At 52.0% G+C, this 15,256-nt stretch overlaps 1 protein-coding gene across 1 annotated transcript in view; it reads left to right on the top strand.

Annotated features, from left to right (window-relative positions):
* Positions 1-15,256, top strand: part of ITGAE (integrin subunit alpha E) — a 62,122-nt gene that overhangs the window by 28,802 nt on the left and 18,064 nt on the right. The window contains 13 exon segments of the mRNA XM_070389241.1: positions 451-604; positions 1,167-1,317; positions 2,260-2,327; positions 3,294-3,429; positions 4,042-4,187; positions 4,560-4,700; positions 5,356-5,592; positions 6,590-6,641; positions 6,644-6,719; positions 7,335-7,465; positions 9,392-9,555; positions 11,390-11,518; positions 13,599-13,672. Of these exon segments, the coding sequence (XP_070245342.1) occupies positions 451-604; positions 1,167-1,317; positions 2,260-2,327; positions 3,294-3,429; positions 4,042-4,187; positions 4,560-4,700; positions 5,356-5,592; positions 6,590-6,641; positions 6,644-6,719; positions 7,335-7,465; positions 9,392-9,555; positions 11,390-11,518; positions 13,599-13,672 (1,659 nt within the window).

Genomic DNA, 15,256 nt, shown 5'->3' with positions numbered 1-15,256 from the left:
TGGTTAAGACTGTGCACTTCCAATGCAGAGAGCATAGGTTGATCCTTAGTTGGGGAACTAAGATCCCACAGGGTGCGACCAAAAAATACATATATATGTGGTTCTTACCACAGTGGCTGGCACATACGTGCTATGTAAATCTTAGCCATTGTAATTAATATCATTATTAGTCTGACATACACACAAGGAATAGGCTCCAGTGCTGTCCTCTGGTGTCACCTGTCTGTTGGGAGCAGGTGAGGGGTAAGAACACCTGCGCTGTGGTCTTACCTCCTGTACCTGTGCTGCTGTGTACCCAGAGACATCACCACCCCTCTTTGGGGCTCTGTCCTCTTAGGAGGGCTCCTTTAATCTTCTTTGATTCTAAAATAAGCCAGTGAATAAAACCTCCCCAGGGCTCAGTCAACCATCTGGCAAAGTTCTCTCTCCCTTTCTCCCTCCCCGACTTAGAGATAACATCTTCACACCAAACCAAGGCTCAAGAGCAAAGGCATCCAAGGTCATGGTGGTGCTCACCGATGGGGAAATCTTCCAGGACCCCCTCAACCTCACGACTGTCATCAATTCCCCAAAGATGCGTGGTGTTGAGCGCTTTGCCATTGGGGTAAGAGCCAGGAGCTGGGGGTACCTCGTGACTCTGTACAGCCTGAGGCAGTGAGGAGCCAGGGTTCCTTAAGGGGCATCAGAAAGCAGCTTACCCAAACCCTGCTCTAGTCACAAACACCAACTTCTCTCAGCCCCTGTGTCCCGTGCTCCCCACACTCCCAACCCCGCTCAGGGTCTTCCCCCAGATGGCTCACTTCCTACTGGTGGTCACAGCTTACTCTCCCAGAAGTTATGGGGAGAGCACTGGATACCCTGGGAGCCCCCGGGAGGGAAGTTTCCTGGAGGAGCTGATGCAGAGCCGAGTCTCAGAGGACAAGAGGAGCCACTGACCTAATGCCCGGGAAGGCTGGAAGGACTGCAGGCACAGGAAACAGCATGGGCAGGGGTGGGGGGCCCTGGTGTGTTCAGGAACATTCAGGTAGAGTGTGGGGAAGCAAGGTACAGGGAAAGAAGGAAGCAGGTGCTGGGGGGCCCTGAAGGCCAGACAGAGGGGCTCAGCTCTCTCCCTGGGCCTTGAGACCCTCACAGTGCTGGCCCACTGACCTGGGGCCTCTGTGCAGGTGGGAGAAGCATTTAATAAAAGTAAAGCATACCATGAGCTGAAGCTGATCGCCTCGGATCCCGATGAGGATCATGCCTTCAAGGTGACCAACTACATGGCTCTGGATGGGCTGCTGAACAAACTGCAGGAGAGCATCATTCGCGTGGAAGGTGAGGCTCCAGGGCCCTGGCCACCCTGTGGCGGCCCCCTCGGCATTCAGCGGGAGGCCCAAGGCCCACCCTCCAGCCCCATCCCCGTCCTCCCTCCGTGTGGGACTCTGGCAACTCCCCTCACCTCTCTGAGCCTCAGCTGTTCCATCTCTAAAAGGCAACAACTGACAGGGGAAGATGAGGGGAAGGAATAGTTGGAGAATTTGGGATCGCGGGTACACACAGCTGTATTTAAAATGGATAACCAACAAGGACCTACTTACTGTATAGCACATGGAACTCTGCTCAAAGTTATGTGGTAGCCGGATGGGAGGAGGGTTTGGGGGAGGAGAATGGATACTTGTATATATATGGTTGAGTTCCTCCACTGTCCATCTGAAACTATCACAACGTTGTTAATCGGCCATACTCCAATATAAATGAAAGTGTTAGTCGCTCAGCCGTGTCCGACTCTTTGCGACCCCATGGACTGTAGCCTGCCAGGCCCCTTTGTCCTTGGAATTCTCCAGGCAAGAATACTGGAGTGGGTAGCCATTCCCTTCTCCAGGGGAATCTTCCTGACCCAAGGATTGAACCCAGGTCTACTGCATTGCAGGTAGATTCTTTACCATCTGAGTCACCAGGGAAGCCCCAAATATAAAATAAAAAGTTTAAAAAATCAAAATAAAAAGGTAACAATAGTCCCAGCCATCCTCGGCACTCCCAAGTTCTGTGAAGCTCTGATGAGAAGCTCTTTCTCTTGCTGGAAGAAGAAGGGTGACTGGGGAATGGTTCCTGCTCCCAGGAGCTCACAGATGAGAAACCGAGGCCCAGGAAGAGGGAGGGAACAGCCCAGCCTACTTTGCTGGCAGCTGTTAAAGCAGGCCCCTCAGTCTCCACCCTGACGTGGTTTTTCCCTTCGCCTCCACTCACAGCGGGCTCACTGGGCTTCTTGGCTTTCAGGCACGGTTGGAGATGCCCTCCACTACCAGCTGGCACAGGTTGGGTTCAGCGCCCAGATCCTGGATAAGGTACGTGGCTGACTGAGCACCAGGAGAGCTCAGCACAGAGGAGGAGCCCCAGGGACTCCTAGGAACTCGGGGTCTCCCCTGCCCCCACCTGGCTTACAGGGTCCTCCTGTAGTGAAAGGAACCATTCTAGGACAAAAGAAAACACTTCTGTGCACTTACCCTAACCTGGACCTGTATGGTCGAGGAGAGAGTGACCCTGTTTATAACAGGGAGTCATTCTGTCCTGTGCTCAAGGGTTAAGTGGCTCACTTAACACAAACTGGGAACCCCAGGCCTGGGTGGGTTTACTTCTCCCCACTGGATGCCCTGTTCCCCACCGATGGGGTGGGATAGAGGCCATGAGGACACGATCCACGAGTCTGGTGGGAGCATGGTTAGCATGTCACTCAGCACAGTGGGCCTTGGGTGCCAGGCCCAGATGTGCAGCCTTGGGGGAGACAAGCCCCATTTTGCTGAGCCATACTTGTTTAATGTGGGCTTCCCAGGTGGCTCAGTGGTAAAGAATCTGCCTCCAGTGCAGGAGACCTGGGTTCAATCCCTGAGTCGGGAAGATCCCATGGAATAGAAAGTGGCAGCCCACTTCAGTATTCTTGCCTGGGAAATCCCATGGACAGAGGAGCCTGGCGGGCTGCAGTCCATAGGATCGCAGGAAGAGTCTGATGTGACTGAATACACACGCACGTCCTTTTTACACTCAACGTCTGGGCCCTCCGGGATGGATTTCTGAGCCAGAGGCTGCTGGTACTGGAGGGACAGCTGCCCTGGTGGAGTGCTGGGTACAAGGCCAGAACCCAGTGTTTGCCTCTCACCTTCCTCCTGCGCCTCTGGGCCGGTGGGCACTGATCTCCACCACCTCCTCCCCCAATCCCCTGCAAGGTTTGCTGTGCTGGCAGATAGACCTGCGGTCACCTTGGCTGGCCCTGAGTCCCTCCGGCTCAGATGGCCTCCAACCCTCCTCCCCTGCAGGGGCAGGTGCTGCTCGGAACCGTAGGGGCCTTTGATTGGTCCGGGGGCGCACTGCTCTATGACACACACAGATGTAACGGCATCTTCCTGAACCAGACAGCAGTGGACACCAAGTCTGCGCAGTATGGCTACCTGGGTGAGGGCGGGGTCCGGAGGCCGCCTGGGTGAGGGGCGGGGCCCGGAGGCCGCCTGGGTGAGGGGCGGGGCCCGGAGGCCGCCTGGGTGAGGGGCGGGGCCCGGAGGCCGCCTGGGTGAGGGCGGGGCCCGGAGGCTACCGGGATGGGGGCGGGGCCTGAGTAGGGACACAGGCTGTGGTAGGATTCCTAGCTGGAGAGGGCCCTGGTTGTTCATGTGGACTGAGGGATGGACGCTGAGGCTGGTACCAAAGTGCCAGGTCCTGGGCCGCTGCCTAGGGAGGCGGGGCCTCTCCATTAGTAATAGTGGTGAGTGAGCCTTCACTCGGTCCTCAGTCTTCATATACTGCGTATGTGATGAGCGTGGGTGGTGCATGTGTGTGGAGAGCATTTTGAGTGAAGCTGTATGTGTGGTAATGTGTGTATATCACTTCTGTGTGGCGGAGCACATGGGTAAGTGGGAGCCACCACTGATGATTTTTAAGAGGATGAGATAGTGTCTCCAGTTTTGCCTCGCTGCCCAAGCTACTTGGAAGGCCTGACTGGGAAGGTGGAGGAGAAAAGAGTGGCCCGGCGGGAGGTCCTGATCACAATTCCACCACCCCACCTGGCAGGTTACTCGGTGGCCGTGCTGCACAAGGCTCATGGTCTCTCCTATGTGGCGGGGGCCCCAAGGCACAAGCAGCAGGGGGCTGTGTTTGAGCTCCAGAAGGTGGGCAGAGAGACCAACAACTTCATGCCAGTGCTGGAGGGCGAGCAGGTACCTGTTAGAGAAGGAACCCCCCACACACACACCATTATTATAGATGGGGATCCAGAGACCCCGGAGGGAAAGGAGTGGGCTCCAGGGCACACAGCAGGTGGGGGACCGCGTCTGAGCAGAACTCAGCCTTGGCCCCGGCTCTGTGTGCCTGAGTGCCAGCTGGTTTTCCCCATCGTGGGGGATCCAGCCGTTGACCCAGCCTCCCGTGTTATTCCGGTGAACACACTGACCTGGTCTGACCCAAATCTGATGGTCCAGGAAGAACATGAGCAGGGATCTAGCCTTGCCGAGGGGTCTGGTGGTGGTGGTGGCAGTGGGGGCGGGGGGTCCCTGGCACTCCCCATGAGCTGCAATTCCCCTGGCCTGTAGTTGGGGTCCTATTTTGGCTCTGAGCTGTGCCCTGTGGACGTCGACATGGATGGCATCACAGACTTGCTGCTGGTGGCGGCCCCATTTTACCACATTCAAGGAGAGGAGGGCAGAGTCTACATGTACCGTGTGAACAAGCAGGTTAGAGATCTCCATCTTCACAAGGTGGCTGAGGCTGTGGCCGCTCAGCCTGGGACTGAGGTGACAGAGGCTGGAGGTGCCCTGGCCCTGCCTGGCACTGGAGGGCGGTGATGGGGAGCTCAGGATGGATGGCAGCCTGGTGGGGTGGCTGCTCCCCTACCCCTCTTTCTTACTTTCCCCACCCCACCATCTCATGTTGATGATGATGACATTCCACATAGCTGCACAGTTGACAAAGCATGTTTTATCTGTAATCTCATTTGTTTCTCATAGTAACTGCGGGAGGTGGCTGTCACTCCCATTTTACAGATGAGGAAGCTGAGGCTCAGTGATGTTTGAGACTTTCCCCGGTTTACAGAGCCAGTGTGTGATGGAGCCAAGCCAAGAAGCCAGGCCTCCTGATCACCAGTCCAGTACCCCGATTGTGGGAGCGAGGGGCACAGCTCTGGGTCCTGGACTGCAAGGCAGCAGGACCCCAGCTTCATCAGTCACTCACTATGTAAACTTGGGAAGGTCTCTTGCCTTTTCTGAGCCTCAGACTCCCGGCTGGAGAGTCAGAATCAATGAGTCTTTGAGCCTGCCTCCCGGGGTGGCAGTGGGGTGAGACCTCGCTGCCTCCCTGTCTTGAGGGCTGAGCTGCCTCTCTGCCTTACAGGATGGCTCCTTCTCCTTGGCACGCAGGCTGAGTGGGCACCCCAGGCTAACTTACGCACGATTTGGCTTTGCCATGGCAACAGTGGGGGATATCAGTCAGGATGGGCTCACAGACGTGGCCATTGGGGCCCCCCTGGAGGACTTTGAGGCAGACAGTGGTGCAGGCTTCGGCAGTGTGTACATCTACAATGGACGCTCTACCAACCAGCTGGCTGACCTCTCTGCCAACCAGCCACAGGTGACCTCTTGCCTCTACTCTGGCACTTTGATCTTCCCCAGATATGAGGGCCTGAGACCCGAGCAAGCTCCAGTCCTAAGTGTCAGGCAGGTCCCAGGGGGTTGAGAGGGCCCCCGGGGGACAGAAGTCACTGGGAGGTTCTCACCTCCACATCCTTCCAGTGGGGCTAGAGGTTGTGGCAATATCCATCTTCTTTCCTGACCTATGACTGTCTCCTTCTTTGTCATTCCTGACCTTGGACCTGCCCCAGATCCTCTTTCCTCTTTCTCTGTCCCTTCTCTGGCTCCTGTCCCTACACTGCCCCCCGCCCCACCCCATTGCATAACCCTCACTCCCCTGGACTCCACTGCCAAATTGCACACTGTATCTTTGATGGGCACTGCCACCCACCTCCAGCTGCAGTTTCTCTCCAAGCTTCAGTCCTGTGTGTCCAGCGGCTCCTGAGCCCCTCCCTGAATGGCCTCCAGCATCTCACTCCCAGGATTTCCCACTGAAAGCACCCTCTTCCCTGATACCTGCTGCTCCTCTGGACCCCATCCCTCCACCATTCACAGCAGAAACCTGGGCTAATCATAGACCCCCACCTCAGCCTGTCAGCCTCCATGTCCTAAAGATCTTACCATCTTCCAAATCCAGCCCCTCCTCTCCATCCCCATCACTACACCCTGACTCCTACCTCATCTTCCACCCTGTGTCTGCAGTGGGGTTCTAAAGTGTAATTCTGTAGACACACCCCAGCCCCGCATCAGGCCTCCGGCACCCAGTCTCCCCTTTCCCACTGCACTGACCCCTGACTGTTTCCCCACCCCCTGTTCTCCTTACCCTCTCGGTCAAGCCTCACCCCCTTCAAGCCTCTGTTCCAATGCCATTTCCCCTGGGAGAACCTTACTTTTTCTTTCCAGTGCCTCAGTGTCCCTGGAGTGGACCAATCTGTTGACTGAATAGAACTGAAAGGAAACCCCTTCCCTCCCCGACATCTTGTGTTTCTCCCCAACAGAGGATCAGAGCCTCGGCGGTGGCCCCAGGACTCCAGTACTTCGGCACCTCGGTGGCGGTGGCTTAGATTTCAACGGCGATGGCCTTGCTGACATCACCGTGGGTGCACTGGGCCGGGCGGCTGTACTCCGGTAGGGCTCTGCCCTGCCTTCTGAGCAGCTTCACCCCCTTGCCCTATCCTAAATGACCCCAAGAAGACACCAGGCACTGATGGGAGGGAGGGAGTGCCCTGTTTAAGAGCATTGGTTCTGTTGAACTGGGTTTGAATCTAAGCTTGAACTTAAGTGTGTCCTTGGGCAGAATCTCTAAGTTCCAGTTTTCTCATCTATAAATGCGAATAACAATGCACCTACTTCACAGTAGCCCCTAGTCTCTATTACCTTATCCTATTTTATTTTTAACATACCTTTTCCGGCACAGAGGATTTTCCTATTTTTTCATGTTTATTTGATAGTTGTCTGTTTTCCCACTAGAGCAAGGCTTGTCTCTTTCTCTGCTATATTCTGAGGACTCAGAAGAGCACTTGGCATATGAGAGATGTTCAGTAAATATTCACTGAATGAATGAGAGAGCCAGACACTAATCCAGAAGTCCTGTGGTCACTTCTCATATGCCCCTTTGCTGTCTTACTTAGCTCAAGACCAGTACTCTTGCCTGGAAAATCCCATGGACGCAGAAGCCTGGTAGGCTGCAGTCCATGGGGTTGCTAAGGGTTGGACACGACTTCACTTTCACTTTCACTTTAGCTCAAGACCTGTGGTTCATCTGAAGGTGTCCATGAACTTCACTCCCAAGGCACTGCCCATTGGCTTCAGCAGCAGCGTGAATGTGTGTTTGTGTTTTGAAATCAACTCCACAACCCTAGCTGCTGAATCAGGTAACAGGCAGCCTAGCTGACCTTTCCAGTGCTCTGGTCACTCTTTGTTGGCTTCAGTGGGGGAGGGGACAGAGAAAGAGGGCTGGGTGGGGGTGGGGTGTTATGAAATCCCTCTATTAGATTTTAGTTCCTTTGACCTGTTGTTGCTGTCCAGTCGCTAAGTCATATCCGACTGTTTTTGACCCCGTGGGCTAGAGCACGCCAGGCTTCCCTGTCCTTCACCATCTCCTGGAGTTTGCTCAGATTCATGTCCATTGAGTCGGTGATGCTATCTAATCATCTCATCCACTGCTGCCCTTTTCTTCTCCTGCCCTCAATCTTTCCTGGCATCAGGGTCTTTTCCAATGAGTCAGTCCTTCGCATCAGGTGGCCAAAGTATTGGTGCTTCAGCTTCAACGTCAGTCTTTCCAATGAGTATTCAGGGTTGATTTCCTTTAGGATTGACTGGTTTGATCTCCTTGCAGTCCAAGGGACTCTCAAGAGTCTCTTCCAACACCACATTTTGAAAGTATCAGTTCTTTGGTGTTCCTTTGACTTTAGGTTCAGTTTAATGGGAACCGCCCCAGAAAAGGGTGACCTGCTGTTAAGTCCACATTCTGAAGAAGTCTTTCTGACCCTCTTGGGAAGGGGGCATTGGATCCCGTCCTTGGGTTGAAGGGTTGGGTTTCTGAAAGAAAACTTGGAAAAAGGCAGGCCCTTCTCCATCTACAGCTGCTGTGCCCACGCCTGTGTGTGTGTAGGTGCCTCTCCTCTTTCTCTCTGATTACATCTTCTCCCCTTCCCTCCCTCTGCCTTCTCCCTAGTTTAGGGGGATTGGATAATCTGCTGGAGGCCTGGCTTCCCTTCCCACCCTCTTAGCTGTTGCTGGCTGGGAGACCTTCTGGAAGGCAGAGGGTAGGCATGACTTTCACAACCCAGGTACTTACTGCCAACCCAAGAGGTCTCCTCCAGCACAAACCCTCAGCAACAGTCCCCAGGGCTTCGTCTCTCAGTCACCATCCCCGAGAAGTCGCTCTACTTCCTGCAGGTCAGAAAGCGGGCTCCCAGGTGGCCTGGCTTTACCGTAGGAGTCCAGGATCAAGTCTGGTCATTAGAGAAGGGCAGCCCTGTCGTTTCCAGCTGTACAGGCTGAAAGGTTTGGGCCACAGAGCCTGAACCGCATCTGCTGGGTGGTCATGTGACACTGGGCAGGTGTCCTTCACTCTCCGTGCCTGGTATTTTGTTTTGTTTGATATTTATTTATTTTATGTATTTTTGGCTGTGCTGGGTTTTCGTTGCTGTGCGGGCTTTCTCTAGTTGCAGCGAGTGGGGGCTATTCTGTAGTTGTGGTGTGTGGCCTTCTCACTGTGGTGGCTTCTCCTGTTGCAGAGCACAGGCTTTAGGGCACTCAGACCTGGCTCAATAGTTGTACCACACAGGCTTAGTTGCTCCACAGCATGTGGGATCTTCCTGGACCAGGGATTGAACCCGTCTCCTGCATTGGCAGGCAGATTCTCTACTACTGAGCCACCAGGGAAGCTGGGGCCCCCGTTTTTGTTCTCTACAGATAGGGAGTTGGCCCAGGTAATCCACAAGGTTCTTCCAGCTCTGCTATCCTCAGGTTTTACTCTATAGTCTCTCTCTCCTCCTTCCTTGAAATTTTCCTCCTCAATATTTCCCCCCTCAATCCCAGCCTCCTCTCTAAAGGCCCTCTTCCCATAGGGAAGACTGACTTAGCCTGGGGATGTTCTGCCCCAGGTTTGGGTCTGGGGCACTGAGGGACCCTAACTAGGGGACAGAAGACATGAGAAAAGTAACTTTGAAATGAAGAAGAAACTCGGGGAAGTGCCTGTGTGGGGCACCACTCAGGAGGGGCTCATGGGAGGGCCCTCGGTCTGGAGTTTGACCTCCCTGGCTCAATCAGAAAGATCTGATCTTCATTCCCAGGCCTTGGTGAGACCTCTCTGAACTTCACGTTGGATGTGGATGTGGTGAAGCAGAGGAAACGGCTGCAGCATTCAGACAAGAGGATGGATCAGAGCTCCCTTAGGGAGTGGGGCAGGGGGCCCCTTCTCTGTGAGTCCTTCTTGCTCATCCCTACAGATGGAGATGTGAGTGGAGGAGTTTCCAAGAGTCCAGAGGGGTCTGTCTTTTTTTTTTTTTTAAAGGTTGCTTTGCTTCATTTTTTTAAAATTTTATATTGGAGTATAGTTGACTAACAGGGGTTTCGCAGGTAGCACAGTACTAAAGAATCTGCCTGCTGATGCAGGAGGTGTGGGTTCCATCCCTGGATCGTCGGAAAGATCCCCTGGAGAAGGAAGTGGCAACCCACTCCAGTATTCTTGCCTGGAGAATCCCATGGACAGAGGAGCCTGGGGGCTAGAGTCCACGGGGTCGCAGAGTCGGACACGACTGAGCGTGTGCGCATAGTTGATTAACAGTGTTGTTTTAGTTTCCGGTGTGGAGCAAAGTGATTCAGTTATACATACACACGTGTCTGTCCTTTTTCAAGTTCTTTTCCCATTTAGATTATTACAGAATATTAAGCAGAGTTCCCTGTGCTGTGCTATTCAGTAGGTCCTTGTTGGTTATCTATTTTATTTTATTTTGGCCGTGCCGTGTGGCATGTGGGATCTTAGTTCCCTGACCAGGGATCGAACCTGTGTCCCTTGCAGTGAAAGCTGGGAGTCTTAACCACTGGACTGCCAGGGAAGTTCCCCGAGGGGGTCTGTATTGTTGAGAAAAGAACTGAGGTGTATGGAGTGAAGTACAGGGATCCGTACACACACATGAGGCAACTAAAACAATCATAATAGATCAAGAATCACATGCTGGTGTGGGAGATGAGGGTTATGGTACCAGAAAACCAGGTTAAAGCAATCTACAGAGACTGAACACTAAAGAAATCTCTGAGTTTCCTAGAAACTGTACAAAAAAGGGAAATCCTCCAATTTTTTGGAAATCCTGCCATTTTTCTTGGTAATACATTGGAAATAACAGAGCTCCCTTGCCTACCTGATAACAACAGTGGGGCAGAAGGCCCTTATGTGAGACGACATTAGAAAACCTGAGTGAGGCAAAGTAGAAATAGAAAGACAAAAGTTGTCATTTACAAAAGTTGACTCCTGACAAAGGTGCCTAGAAACATGAAAAAAATGTATTTGTCGGGACTCAGAGTCTGCCAGCACCCAAAACTGTGGACCTCAAAGGATCATGTATTCCAATAAACTCATAAATTATGCTTCAGACTACACATCTGTTCCAACATCTGTTTGGTTGTTAAATGGATTAAGACTTCTAGTTAGTCTGTGGCTTCCCTAAAGATAAGCATAGCTACCTTTTCCAGCCAAGACGCTTGCTCACCTGTTCTCAGGTGTTCAAAGCTCCCACCTGGCAAAAAGTCTCAATAAACAAAGAGAATGGCAAGTGGCATCCCAGGCCATCTCCTGGTCTTCAGGGTTCTTCTGTTCGTTTGTTTGGCTGTCCCCCGACCAGGGACTGAACCCATGACCCTTGTATTGGAGGCACGGAGTCTTAACCACGGGACCTCCAGGGAACTTCTGGTCTACGGTTTTTATTTTTCTGATATGTCCTCTGTGCCGCTTCAAGAAAGATCTTTGTAAACATAGCTGAGACCACGACTCTTCCTCTTCTTGGCTCCCCTTTGTTCTCTAAGTCCAAGCTGGCGTTTAACTCCTGCTGGCCAGAACCCCTCTGTGACTGGGGCAGGAACCAGAAGGAGATAGGAGGCCAGAGGCCGTGGCAGATCAAGGGAGGTTTTCTCAATGCTCTTGGCAGCCTGGCTTACTTGGAAGAGGCTTAGGACTCCTAGCTTAACCCCTTTCATTCGTTAATATTGTGACCACATCAAAGTTAAAAGTATTCTTTTTGTCATCTTCTCCCCCACATCCAACTCCAACCTCGCATTCCTTGGTGACTGTGCAGCTGTGTCAGGAGGACTGCTTCTCCAACATCACTATGAAGGTCAGCTACCACCTCCAGACCCCTGAGGGCCGGATGGACCAACCCCAACCAATCCTGGACTTCTATGCTGAGCCCTCTGCCATCTTCCAGGTGACTTGGCTAGGACCAGACTCTCCCAGGTGCCACCCCTGTAAAAGTCCCTGCTCCCCTATCTTCAAAGAGTATTAAAGTTGGGAGGGTCTTCAGACAACGTTTAGGACCCTCCCTGCACAGACAGGGATAATAGAGCTCCTGAGATGGTGTTAATTTGCCCAGGACCTCACTGGTGGGTAATACAGGTCTCCAAATGACTCCCAAGGCTGGTTCTTTTCTGTTCACCAAAGGTGCCTGCTACATATTTAATGAAGCATATGGATACTTGGCACAGGTCTCTGATAATGGTGTGGTGGAAGGCCTGTGTGGGGACTGGACTGAAGCCCACCTGCCCTGTACACAGAAAGTCATACTGGGGCTAGTTCCCTTTGAAATTAATAAGTATATTATGAGGAGATACTTTGAGATCACATTTGCGTGTGCTTAGTCACTCCGTCGTGTCCTACGCTTCGTGACCCCATGGACTATAGCCTGCCAGGTGCCTCTGTCCGTGGATTTTTTTCAGATAAGAATGCTGGAGTAGGTTGCCATGCCCTGCTTCAGGGGATCTTTCTGACCCAAGGATCAGGAACCTGCATCTCCTGTGTCTTCTGTATTGCAGGTGGATTCTTTACCTGCTGACCCATGATGTATCCTGTTTAACATCCATTCAGGATTCTTATCTTAATCAATGATTACTTTGATGCTTTGGCAAAGAGATTAAAAAAAAATGATCCCACTGAGGAAACGGGTGAGGGGAAATTATTTGGTGTTTAGGCACATAGATGGGTTTCCCACGTGGCACAGTGGTAAAGAATCTGCTTGCCAGTGCAGGAGATGCAAGAGATGTGGGTTCGATCCCTGGGTCGGGAAGATGCCCTGGAGAAGGAAATAGCATCCCACTCCGGTATTCTTGCCTGGAGAATCCCATGGACAGAGGAGCCTGGCGGCTACAGCGCATGAGGCCACAGAGTTGGGTACCACTGAGCAGCAGCGGCAGCAAGCACATAGATTTTTCCAGAGAATGAGCTCTAGCTGGGCACTTAGGATGTTTTAATCCTACTGAAAGAGAACAAGCTGTTTGGCTATATTAAAAGCAAAACTAAAAAAAAAGAAGCCCTCAATTGTTGACCCAGTCAGATAGAGCCCCAAGCTCTGACTTGTGCAATCTGCATCTCCCTTCTCTGGGCAGTGGAAGGTTTTCTTTCTTACCCTGGGCTCTCACTGTAAGCTCCAATCATGGAAACAGTCTTGCGTAAAGCTACTGTGATGGTCGCTGGCTGCTGGGAAGATAAATGCAGTGATTCCCCAGGTAGGAAGCTGGCTGTGTCTCCTTCATAATAAAAAATAGACCTGCTCCTTTAGAAAATGTGACTTTGCAACCTGAGCTGGAACTTTTCAATCTTACATGGACCTTTTGGGCCCACTGTGATTTCTGAATTTGTTGGGTGTAGGCAAGACTGCAAGGGGGAATATTTAACCTACAGAGAAGACTAGCCATGGGAGTAGAAAAGCTCACAGGACTGAACCTTGACAATATTTGGTTAGGAACACCCCCTCCCAATTTGTCCCCTGATGTTCTACTTAAGAGGACTAAGGAGGCTTTTCTTCATATGGTTTCACCCACCCCTAAATGTTGTTGACAATATTTGGTTAGGAACCCCCCCCTCCCAATTTGTCCCCTGATGTTCCTGCTCTACTTAAGAGGACTAAGGAGGCTTTTCTTCATATGGTTTCACCCACCCCTAAATGTTCAGAGTAGTGAGCTGTGAGTGTTGCTACTTAATTAGCATAATATGCAAGTGACGGCTACTCCCGCTGTTTCACAAAGGTCACCCTCTTTTTGACCTTGGCCAGTGGCCTGATGCATGGTACCTGTGTTTTAGGAGCAAGCACACCCCCATGCCTGACAAATCAAGGAATAGCACAGTCACACCTCTCACAGCCACGTGGACACAACCTCAGCCCGTCAGCCTCACCTACACTTCTCAGAGTCAGTGGAAGGGACACACATGTCCTAGGGAGAAGATCACAGAGCAAGGCTGTGGGGGATGGCGGCGTCCCTGGGCTGATCCTGCCCCTCTCTGTCTGCTTACAGCTGCCCTACGAGAAGAACTGCAAGAATAAGCTGTTTTGTGTCGCGGAGTTACAGTTGGCCACCACCATCTCTCAGTGAGTTGAATCCAGTCGTCATGGTTTCTGCAGTTAACTCTCCTGAAGGCTTATGGGGCAAACCCCTCACCAGGATCACTTGCTTCCTCCTTTCCCTTGTAGCCCACAAAGGGCTTTTGCACTAATTGTATCATTGCTTCCCCAGCCACTCAGTGAGGGAAGCAAGACAGATTTGTATTCTTATGTTATAAATTTGGGAAGAGTCGGTAGTTGCAGGCCTGCGTGGGGTCCCATGATCATTGGATGGGCTTACACCCAGATTTCTTTCCATAACCCAGGGTCCCTCACTCCTAGGACCCCCTCACTTAGAGATAACCTCTTCCCTGGCTCAACGCTTTACCAAATTACTTAATTCATTACATACTTAGGGAGCTCCTCCTCTGTGCCCAGCACTTGAGGTGCTGAGAGATACAGGAAGCCCCTTTTTCACTTTCACAATTTTGCTTAGGGAGAGAAGATAATATGTAAGTCAACTATGTTGAAAAGATGTACTATGAAGAAAAAGAAGACAGGGAAGGTGGGAGGGAAATGCCAGGGATGCGGTTGGGGTTGCAGTTTCAAATAGAGTGGTCCGGAAAGGGCTCATGGAGAAGGTGATGTTTAGGTTCATGGAAGTGAGGTGGAGGAATAAACTCTGTGGGTGTCTGAAGGAAGAGCACCTGTCAGTGCCCTGAGCTGGGCGCTTGGAGGTGGGAGGAAGAGGCCAGGACACCAGAGTGAATTGGAGGGGTGGTGTTATTCAGTGGCTAAGTCTTGTCTGACTCTTTGCGACTCCATGGACTGAAGCATGCCAGGCTTCCCTGTTCTTCACTATCTCACGGAGGTTGCTCAAACTCATGTCCATTGACTCGATGTTGCCATGTGAGGGGAGGAAAAATCCTATGTGGCTCCATTTCCATGAGGACTTTTACTGTGAGCTGGGAAGTCAGAGGAGTGACATGACCATGCACTTTCAGATGATCATTCTTTGTATGTGGCGGGGGGGGGGCTGCTCTCCCCCACACACTGCTGTCTTTGTTGGTGCACTAGGGCTCTCTAGTTCCCCCGCACCATGTGGGATCTTAGTTCCCTGACTAGGGGTCAAACCCACATCACCTGCATTGGAAGGTGGATTCTTAACCACTGGACCCACCAGGGAAGTCCCGATAGGATCATTCTTGCTGCTGTGTTGAGAATAGACTGTAGGAGCAGAGGTGGAGGCGGGGTGACAGTAGGGAGCTATTGTGATAACTCGGGTGAGAAGTGATATGACTTGGGCGAGTGGGAGCAATGAAGGTGGTTATATTTTGAAGTTAGAGCCCGCAGGATTGGATAACAGATTGGATGTGGGGAGTGAGAGAGAGGGGTCTAAGAAGTCTTTCAGGGTTCCAGCCTGAGCATCCAGAACTGTGCTGTCCAACACAATAGCCTCTGGTCACATGTAGGTATTTAAATTGAAATGAATTAAAATTAAAGAAGATTTTAGGTCTTTAGTTGCCCTAGGCACATCTCACGTGCTCAGTACCCACATATGGCTAGTGGTTTTGAGCAGCACAGATATATAATAGGTCATTTCCATTACTTCAGAAGTTCTGTCGGACCCCA

Source organism: Bos mutus, chromosome 19, assembly GCF_027580195.1.
Source record: "Bos mutus isolate GX-2022 chromosome 19, NWIPB_WYAK_1.1, whole genome shotgun sequence".
Taxonomy (NCBI): Eukaryota; Metazoa; Chordata; class Mammalia; order Artiodactyla; family Bovidae; genus Bos; species Bos mutus.
Note: the sequence above shows the minus strand (reverse complement) of the source record. Positions and strands in the feature narration are given on the sequence as shown.